Source organism: Entelurus aequoreus, linkage group LG06, assembly GCF_033978785.1.
Source record: "Entelurus aequoreus isolate RoL-2023_Sb linkage group LG06, RoL_Eaeq_v1.1, whole genome shotgun sequence".
NCBI lineage: Eukaryota > Metazoa > Chordata > Actinopteri > Syngnathiformes > Syngnathidae > Entelurus > Entelurus aequoreus.
The window spans coordinates 81,596,987-81,608,112 of record NC_084736.1 but is presented as its reverse complement, the minus strand read 5'-3'; the positions used below and the strand labels follow the sequence as shown (position 1 = coordinate 81,608,112).

The 11,126-nt window shown below is 34.6% G+C and overlaps 1 protein-coding gene across 1 annotated transcript in view; it reads left to right on the top strand.

Moving 5' to 3' along the window:
- The first annotated feature begins 1,003 nt into the window (after window positions 1-1,003).
- Window positions 1,004-11,126, top strand: part of chfr (checkpoint with forkhead and ring finger domains, E3 ubiquitin protein ligase) — a 33,903-nt gene continuing 23,780 nt past the window's right edge. The window contains exons 1-3 of the mRNA XM_062051653.1: window positions 1,004-1,136; window positions 4,664-4,788; window positions 6,600-6,699. Of these exons, the coding sequence (XP_061907637.1) occupies window positions 4,680-4,788; window positions 6,600-6,699 (209 nt within the window). The 5' untranslated portion in view covers window positions 1,004-1,136; window positions 4,664-4,679. The remainder of the gene's footprint in view (window positions 1,137-4,663; window positions 4,789-6,599; window positions 6,700-11,126) is intronic.

Here is an 11,126-nt window from a genome sequence, read left to right as displayed (position 1 = left end):
ATATATATATATATATATATATATATATATATATATATATATATATATATATATATATATATATATATATATATATATATATATATATATACATATATACATATATATACATATATATAAAAAAATATATATATATACATATATATATATATATATATATATACATATATATATATATATATATATATATATATATATATATATATATATATATATATATATATATATATATATATATATATATATATATATATATATATATATATATATATATATATATATACTTATCCAATGTATGTCAATTACGTTATAGGTGAAAAAGCAATTAGCTTATCTTATATCTTAATCATAATTCATTTAATTACATGTAGAATATGCCGAGGGCCAATTAAAAACAAGAAAATGGGCAGCTGTGGTGAATATGCATGCATGAATACTGTGAGCTGACATTTGCATCCATCTAATTTTCATATCTACTATATATATATATATATATATATATATATATATATATATATATATATATATATATATATATATATATATATATATATATATATATATATATATATATATATATATATATATATATATATATATATATATATATATATATATATTCTTCATTATTACATGATAAATATAGTACAATTTGCTTTGTGTCCCGTTCGAACATTATTTTGTAATTCATCGAAGGGAAATGTATCAAAAAGAATTGTGACCTTATGAATTGGAAAATAATCTTTTCAACTTAAAATGCCTGTCTTCCTATCTTTTCGAAATATATAAAGTGAGCCACATTAGAGCCTATTTTGTTAAAAAAAAAAAAAACACCATATGGATAGAGTAAATTATTCATGTATTAAGTCAGAGGCATATAGGTGCTGTGCGAGCCTAAATTGTAAAAACTATTATTTTGTTCTGAAAAGTGTTGACGTTATTTACTTACATCCGGCTTCTTTACTTCCGGTCTACTTAAACGACTACAAATCCCAAGATGCACCTCTCCGCTGATAACAGTAACAAGTGTCAACACTGAGCTGGGCAGGAAGCCGCGCGTCTTCCGTGTTGGAACATGACCGTGAGCTAGGACTCTCCACAAAAGTGCTGGGACAACAAACTCGCCAGTTTTCACGGTAAAGTTCATACTTTCAAAAATACATATCACTCAAACACGACGTATGCTGTGTACTACCGACTCAGTTGTACGTAATAGATAGCTGCTAACGTTAGCGGTAGCTTGAGTGTGGACGTAGTTGTGCTAGTCGCGACACATACTGTTTACATTATATATATATTATATATATATAAACACTTATAAACTTCTAATTGATGAGTGGGAATACTATAGTTTGTTTGTCCACCAGGTCGGACAACAATGTGCAACTTCTAATAAGTAAGTCCGTAAAGAAGTGACTGTCATACCTTTTAGACTTAGACAAACTTTAATGATCCACAAGGGAAATTGTTCCACAAGGTAGCTCAGTTACAAAGGATGGAAAGTGTAAGTTTGCGTTTATTTGGAACATGCAAGCATACAACATGATGCATCACAATTTCCAGTTTCTCTTTTCAACATGTTCGAAAAGGAGCAGGAAGAAGCAGAGCTTATTTAATCCTACCCCTTTTCCTTTTACATAGCAGTTGCTAAAACTTATGTTCACTTCCTGTTCTCAATTTATTCACAATATACTCCATAAGTAATCAAAATAAAAAATAAATAAACAATACTCGGTGAAGTAAGTTATATTTCATATGGTGAGATGAGTAAGATTATTTTGAAAAAATGAATGGATGGATGAAATAAATTCAGAATGTTAATCATGGTTCTTCTTCTTTGTACTTTGTAAACACTTTAAGTTTGAAGAGTTTCTTGAAGTGGATCATATTAGTACATTGTTGGATTTCTTTGCTGAATCCATTCCATCATTTAATTCCACATGCTGATATACTGAGGGTCTTAAGTGTTGTACGTGCGTACACTCCAACCCACTTAGAAGTGGGCTGGCTCAGGGTGGAGGACAGAGTAAAACAACTTGCACTGAGCCTAGTCTATAAAATCCGCTACATCTCCCTGATACCGAAGTACATGTCAAACTACTTCCTTAACATAAATGACCGCCATAACCACAACACCAGGGGGAGTTCCACAAACCACGTTTAACCCAGATTCCGATCTAACAAAGGTCTTAACTCATTCTCCTTCTTTGCCACATCAATATGGAATGCACTCCCAACAGGTGTAAACGAAAGTGCATCTCTATCCTCCTTCAAAACCTCACTAAAACAACACCTCCAGGCAACTACAACCCTTGACTAACACCCTCCCCCTTCCACATCCCACCTCCCCGGATTGTAAATAACCAAATGTAAATAATCAAATGTATATACTTGTTCTTATGCTATCTGAACTCAGTATGTTCTCTCCTCGCTGTACATATCCTACCAAGTCAGACCTACACTGTTTCAATGTCCATTTCTCTGATGAAGCAATTGGGCTGTTATCAACCAAACCCTCCTCATCCCACCCCCCGGATTGTAAATAATGTAAATAATTAAATGTATATACTCTGATGATTAACTTGTCTGATGACTGTATTATGATGATAGTATATATTTGTACCATGAATTGATTAACGTGGACCCCGACTTAAACCAGTTGAAAAACTTATTGGTGTGTTACCATTTAGTGGTCAATTGTACGGAATATGTACTGTACTGTGCAATCTGCTAATAAAAGTTTCAATCATCAATCAATGCAAATGTTTTCAATTCAATTTTTCTCTAAGATTATATTTCTCCTCTTTTTTTGAGAAGAATTGTTGTATATTCTTGGGTAGCAGGTTATAGTTTGCTTTGTGTATGATTTTAGCTGTTTGCAAATTAACTATGTCGTGGAATTTCAGTATTTTTGATTCAATAAATAAAGGGTTTGTATGTTCTCTATATCCAACATTATGTATTATTCTAACTGATCTTTTATGTAACACCGTTAATGAATGAAGTGTACTTTTGTAGTTATTTCCCCATATTTCTACACAATAACTCAGATATGGTAACACTAGTGAGCAGTAGAGAATATGAAGGGATTTTTGGTCTAGAACATGTTTTGCTTTATTCATTATTGACGTGTTTCTTGCTACTTTATGTTGTATATTTTTTACGTGAGATTTCCAGTTCAATGTATCATCAATCATTACACCTAGAAATTTGGTTTCATTTACTCTTTCAATTTCTATTCCGTCTATTTGTGTTTGACTTTCTCTTCTACTGTTACCAAATAGCATTATTTTAGTTTTACTAATGGAAAGGATAATGCAGGTATAAAGTAGACAAAAAATGTGCCGTAGTAGCAATATAAAATATAACATATATGTAATATTTACATATTATATATACAGTATATGATATATACTCATATATTATATAGGGCTGCAACAACTAATCGATTAAAATCGATTATAAAAATAGTTGCCGATTAATTTAGTCATCGATTCGTTGGATCTATGCGCATGCGCAGAGGCTTTTTTTTTTTTTTTTTTTTTAAATTTATTTATTTATTTTTTTTAAATAAACCTTTATTTATAAACGGCAACATGTACAAACAGCTGAGAAACAATAATCAAAATAAGTATGGTGCCAGTATGCTGTTTTTTTCAATAAAATATTGGAAAGGATAGAAATTTAGTTTGTCTATTTTATCCGATTATTAATCGATTAATCGAAGTAATAATCGACAGATTAATCAATTATCAAATTAATCGTTAGTTGCAGCCCTAATATTATATTATATTTGTGTACAATATATAACAATACCATGTACAATATTACAGTACATGAAACAGCTGCAGCATAAAATAGAGAGTAGATCCAGCAGAAAATAGACATTATATTTCTGTTATTCACTAAGTTTTATTGTTAATGATTTGAGTATTCTTAGCAAAGACAAAACATTTGACGAACCGAGCTCTCTTTGCAACTACAAAGTCGTGAAGTATTATTTAAAAAGATAATAAACACTGTGTAAAATTTATGAAACTATGTATTTAGACTTAGACAAACTTTAATGATCCACAAGGGAAATTGTTCCACACAGTAGCTCAGTTACAAAGGATGGAAAGTGTTTAGGATGGAAAGGTTAATGCAGGTATAAAGTAGACTACAAATGTGCCGTAGTAGCAATATAAAATATAACATATATGTAATATTTACATATTATATATACAGTATATGATATATATACTCATATATTATATTATATTTTTATACAATATATAACAATACCATGTACAATATTACAGTATATATAACAGCTGCAGCATAAAATAGAGTAGATCCAGCTGAAAATAGACATTATATTTCTGTTATTCACTAAGTTTTATTGTTAATGATTTGAGTATTCTTAGCAAAGACAAAACATTTGACGAACCAAGCTCTCTTTGCAACTACAAAGTCGTGAAGTATTATTTAAAAAGATAATAAACACTGTGTAAAATTAATGAAACTATGTATTTAGACTTAGACAAACTTTAATGATCCACAAGGGAAATGGTTCCTTTTATTTATTGTACATTCCCAATCATTGCTGGTTACTGTATAGCGTTCTGATCCTGTCAGCTGTGTTCATGAATACTAACAATGACCCAAATACTTCTATGTTTAGTTCCAAACACTGAGAGATGGACGGTCACACGAGGGCTCGACCGTGGGGGAAGTTGGTCAGAGTGGATTGCGGTGAAGCCGAAGTGCTGCTTTTCAACAAGGAATGCACCGTTGGCCGGAAAAAAGGTAGAGACGGTTCTCTTTTATGTGAAGGAATGGATAGAGTAGATATGTTTTCAAATATGACTGCATTTAACATTGCTCGTGTGTTGCTTTTGAAATAGTTAGTTGCAAACGTCTGTAATGCAGACATTGCTGTCAGTGTCTGGGGCCTCGAAAACCTCCCCCCCTACAAAACACAAAGCCTTTAGTGCTGCAAACTTAGACAGCCTCTTGTGATGATAACAAAAGCCGTCTATTGAGAACATGTGTGCCGAATTTTAAGTAGGTATTTTTTTGTATCAGCCTATATTTCCTTGCTTTGTTGTCTAAGGGCCTGTGGGGGTCCGTACTTTTTTGCAATGCAAAATGTCTAGCCTTATTTGTTGAACCTATTTCTGTGAACTGAAAGGTTTTCACCGCAAATCACTCAATTCAGCCTGTGTAGCTTTGAAATAGCGACAGTGAAAGAAGGAAGGGTTAAAGGCCTACTGAAATGAATTTTTTTTAATTTAAACGGGAATAGCAGATCCATTTTATGTGTCATACTTGATCATTTTGCGATATTGCCATATTTTTGCTGAAAGGATTTAGTATAAACAACGTCGATAAAGTTCGCAACTTTTGGTCTCTGATAAAAAAAAAACCTTGCCCCTACCGGAAGTAGCGTGACGTTGTCAGTTGTTCACTCCCTCATATTTTCCTATTGTTTTCAACGCAGCTAGAGCGATTCGGACGATTACCCCATTAATTTGAGCGAGGATGAAAGATTCGTGGACGAGGAACGTTAGGGTGACGGACTAGAATGCAGTGAAATACATGTTTTTTTTCGCTCTGACCGTAACTTAGGTACAAGCTGGCTCATTGGATTCCACACTTTCTCCTTTTTCTATTGTGGATCACGGATTTGTATTTTAAACCACCTCGGATACTATATCCTCTTGAAAATGAGAGTCAAGAACGCGAAATGGACATTCAGTGCCTTTTATCTCCACGACAGTACATTGGCGAAATGCTTTAGCTACGAGCTAACGTGATAGCATCGTGCTTTAACTGCATATAGAAACAAAAAAAATAAACCCCTGACTGGAAGGATGGATAGAAAATCAACAATACTATTAAACCGTGGACATGTAAATACACGGTTAATGCTTTCCAGGCTGGCGAAGGTTAACAATGCTGTGCTAACGACGCCATTGAAGCTAACTTAGCAACCGGACCGCACAGAGCTATGCTAAAAACATTAGCTCTCCACCTACGCCAGCCAGCCCTCATCTGCTCATCAACACCCGTGCTCACCTGCGTTCCAGCGATCGGCGGAAGGACGAAGGACTTCACCCGATGCGTTTGGCGGCCCGGAGACGTAGGAAGTCAAGGTGAGGTCGGCGGCTAGCGCGTCTGCTCTCCAACAAAGTCCTCCTGGTTGTGTTGCTGTAGTCCGCTGCTAATACACCGATCCCACCTACAACTGTCTTCTTTGCAGCCTTCATTGTTCATTAAACAAATTGCAAAAGATGTCCAGAATACTGTGGAATTATGAAATGAAAACAGAGCTTTTTGTATAGGATTCTACGGGGTACATTAACTTCCGTTAAACTGACTTCGTCACGCGCATACGTCATCATACCGCGACGTTTCAGTCGGATATTTCCCGGGTAATTTTAAATGTCACTTTATAAGTTAACCCGGCCGTATTGGCATGTGTTGCAATGTTAAGATTTCATCATTGATATATAAACTATCAGACTGCGTGGTCGGTAGTAGTGGCTTTCAGTAGGCATTTAACGTCATCTGCGGTGTATTCCATTTAGTTTTGGTTTTTGTTTCTATCATGGCAGGGTGTGATCTGGCGTTTCCTGCTAACAAACTGGTCTCAGGGGAGCACTGCAAGATTGTGCAAGATGAAAACTCTGGTGAAGTGTTGCTTGAAGATATGAGGTATGATATGGACCAAAATTCATATCCTGATATATTTGGGCTGAATATCAATATACGATACACATTGCAATATCTTTTCCAGAAAGTGAATTAAGACAAAATCAAACCCAAATATACGTATCAAGTTTTTTTAATTTTTATTGAAACAAATACTTAACATGAGCAATTTTCTGGAAATGTTCAAGTTTCTTGCATAGATAGATGGAAGCTAAAGCTGGGCGATCCGGCCTTTTTTTAATATCTCGATATTTTTAGGCCATGTCACGATACACGATATATATCGCCATATTTTGCCTTAGCCTTGATTGAACACTTGATGCATATAATCACAGCAGTATGATGATTCTATGTGTCTACATTAAAACATTATTCTTCATACTACATTAATATATGCTCATTTTAAACTCTCATGCAGAGAGGGAAATCACAACTAAGTCAATTTAGCAAAAGTGTATTTATTAAACAGTTATTAAGCAGTGGCACAAACATTCATGTCATTTCCAAAACAGAAAGTGCAAGATTGTCAGAGACATTTTAAAACAAGCTATTAGTGCACTTTTGTGCATGATGTCCAGTGTTTCCCATAAACTGCCAAGATACCTGTGGCGGTGGGGGCGTGGCTATGGGCGTGGTCACCATGACATCATAGAGTAATTTGCATAATTTACTACAATGATATGATTTTCTCTAAAAAGGCTAAAAAAAAATTATACTTACTAATTAATAATAACAGTTTTGTTTTAAACGTCCATCCATCCATCCATTTTACAATATAATTACAACACTTTATGTACATATTTATATACAGATTTGAACAATAAGTTATTCACTGAAATATATTTATTAGTGGTTCTTACAAAAAATATATCTTATAAAAATATAAAAGCTAAAATGTCTCTTAAAGCTCTGCCCCTTTAATTAGTGCATACTAAATAATTTAACTTTAGCCTACTACTACAACCATATTATTTACCAGCAACATAAAGTGAAACAGAGGCAGAGGTGTCCTGCCACAGTCAGTAACAAATAAACAGAAAACAGTAGTGGTGGTAGATAGACACAAAGCTTCATCAAACATCTGATCCACTGAACAAAGAGCTCCAAAAATCTTGATCCTACACTTCTCTTTTGTAAAGTAAATCTGAACGGCCGATATGGGCATCTACATCAACTATATGATTTGCCTGAGAAGCTTGACAGGACACAATAAAAAATAAAACATTTTTGTGGCGGCCTTAATTCTTTCGTGGCGGGCCGCCACAAATAAATGAATGTGTGGGAAACACTGATGTTACTAAGATGACATATCAAAACAACACTAAATTAAAGTGCACTTTTTGTGCAGAACGCCACTACAGATAGTTTAAAACAAATAAAGTGCACTTTTGTGCATGATGTCACACAAGATATTTCAATAAGTGTCAAATAAAAATGAGCTGCATAATAGGAAATCAAATAGTGTATGTCCTTCGCTATGTGGTAGGTTCCTGCGGACGTTATCTCCTTCTGTTGTTGACTATTTATTTCATACGGTGTTGATCTGAGATGTTGACATGCGGAGTAAGTACTCTTCATTCTCTAGCGGGTGACTTTTCAAATGATGCTACAAATTAGCAGTAATGCTACTTTTTGTAGCAACGCTTTTGCCCCACACTTGACAAATTACGGTTGTCTGTTCGACATCTTCCCGCTTGACGCCAAACCCCCGCCAGACGATGGACCCCCTGCTGTTTTTCTTGGGAATTAGTTCTTCCTTCATTTGTTACCAGATTCGCACCTTCTCTCTCTCGTATTACCACTCGCACCACAGCTAACGTTACCCATGCCGCTACCTCTCTGCTCCGCGAGGGCGTATACGTATGTGACGTATGTAAGAAGGTGCGCTTGTTTTATGTCTCCGTGAGAAGGAGAGACAAGAAAGAGTGAGAAAAGCCTGTAGTGTAATGCCCGCAGCTAAAAGCAACTGCGTGAGAACGCATACTCCAATATCACGATGTAGTCATTTTCTATATCGCACAGAGACAAACCCGGGATATATCGCATATATCGATATACCGCCCAGCCCTAATGGAAGCACATAAAAATATTAAAAAGCTTTGAAATCAATATAAGAATAGTAAAGTACAGTCTTCAGTCTTCTTTAAAACAACCCTTTGGCTTTGCTCAAAATCATCAGCTTAACAAAACATAACCACAAAAGAACAAAATATAAAATAAGACATTTTAAACATCAGCAGCAACTTGAAAATAATTTATTTAACAAGAGTGTTTTTTAGCTCATTATTTTTGGAAGACCCTTATTCCCTCAAACATTTAAGCCAGGAACACAAAGCTGTGAAATGCAGGATGCTGTATGGCAGGTGACAGAATTGCAACTGCAGCTAAAAGCCCTTTTAGATTGTGTACACATTTGTTGTTGCAGTGCTTCTTGAGCAAAGTAGTTGTGATTGGGAAGCTCTTTTTAATTAGTTAATTATTTCTGGCAGCTTTTTTTTTACTATTTGCTAACTATGTACACAACAAATAATGCGTCACATTTGGAAAATGTTATTTTATTTTATAAAGAAATGTAACTATAACAACACCATGACACATTCAGACAGGCCCGTGTGGGCAATGATGTGTGTTTTACATCACATAGCCACTTGATGGCAGTGTTGGCTTACCCTCTCCCCTCACAACAGTTACCAAACTATAATGCTTTGAGTCAGAATGAGAAAACTTTATTAGTTGGTAGCAGGAAGAGGAAAAAGGAGGACATCCGTTTTCTACCGCTTAGCCCTCTTGGGTTTTTAGGTAGCTGGAGCTAGGGCCTATCCCAGTTGCACTCAGGCAGAAGGCAATGTAGACCCTGGACATGTCGCCACCTCACAGATAATACACAATCCAACAGTTAAGAAGACAACAAACTATTGTTTTTACTAGTGTAAATACTCTAATAGGCCTATGTACTATACACAGTTATAAATAGAATACAATAAACTTAGAGTATATACACTATAAAACACAAGGTAGCTAGTGGTTCTGGTAACACAGAATATTGCAAATACAAGAGTAGAAAATCAAAGCTTTTAAGAATTCATTGATGGCGTGTTTTTTTTCCACCAATAGGAAGCTCTGGTCATGTTTCAATGCCTGCTGTACTTTCGGTTTGAAAGCGAGTGCCTTTTCTTTTGTCCTGCACCGAAAGCACATAAAAATTAGAAATAAATATTACAAAATCATGCTGAATATTATTGCTTATTATGTCTTGTTTTACATTTTCTATATTCAAGTATAAAGTCGTGGACTCCAGCGAGTTAAGCTAAGACAAAATATTCAAAATACCTTTCATTAAGATACAATCTAAGCCTACAGTATCTAATTCTTGTTGAGTGTGTACTTGAAACAGAGGAATAGTGTGCTGTACTTTTTGTAGGGATGGATGTAACGGTATTGCGATGTCAAAGTCTTCACAATAATGCAGTGACGCGTGACACTATCAAACAAAAACGTGTTGTGTAGTTTCCATATGCACATGCATATGGATACTATACATATCCAGTTGCAATCGAGCGGAAGGCACGATACACCCTGGACAAGTCGCCTCCTCATAAATTGTCACCTAGAAAAGATATTTGAAGCCAGGGAAGCTAAACATCAGTGTGTGAGGTATTTACATTATTAAAAGTTAAATTGTTAGTAGAGATGTCCGATATTACCGGCTGATAAAATGTAATATCGTAAATTATCAGTATCGGTTTGTTTTTTTTATCGGTATCGTTTTTTGTTTTTTTGTTTTTTTTAATTAAATCAACATAAAAAACACAAGATACACTTACAATTAGTGCACCAACTCAAAAAACCTCCCTCCCCCATTCACACTCATTCACACAAAAGGGTTGTTTCTTTCTGTTATTAATATTCTGGTTCCTACATTATATATCAATATATATCAATACAGTCTGCAAGGGATACAGTCCGTAAGCACACATAATTGTGCGAGCTGCTGGTCCACTAATAGTACTAACCTTTAACAGTTAATTTTACTAATTTTCATTAATTACTAGTTTCAATGTAACTGTTTTTATATTGCTTTACTTTCTTTTTTATTCAAGAAAATGTTTTTAATGTATTTATCTTATTTTATTTTATTAATTTTTTTAAAAGTACCTTATCTTCACCATACCTGGTTGTCCAAATTAGGCATAATAATGTGTTAATTCCACGACTGCATATATCGGTTGATATCGGTATCGGTTGATATCGGTATCGGTAATTAAAGAGTTGGACAATATCGGAATATCGGATATCGGCAAAAACCCATTATCGGACATCCCTAATTGTTAGTTAACTTTTATGAGAAACAGCATTTTCCAGACTGATATAAGCATGTCGCCTGCGGAGGACACTGCTTTTCAGAAAGTAAACGTTGACACTAAAGTGCA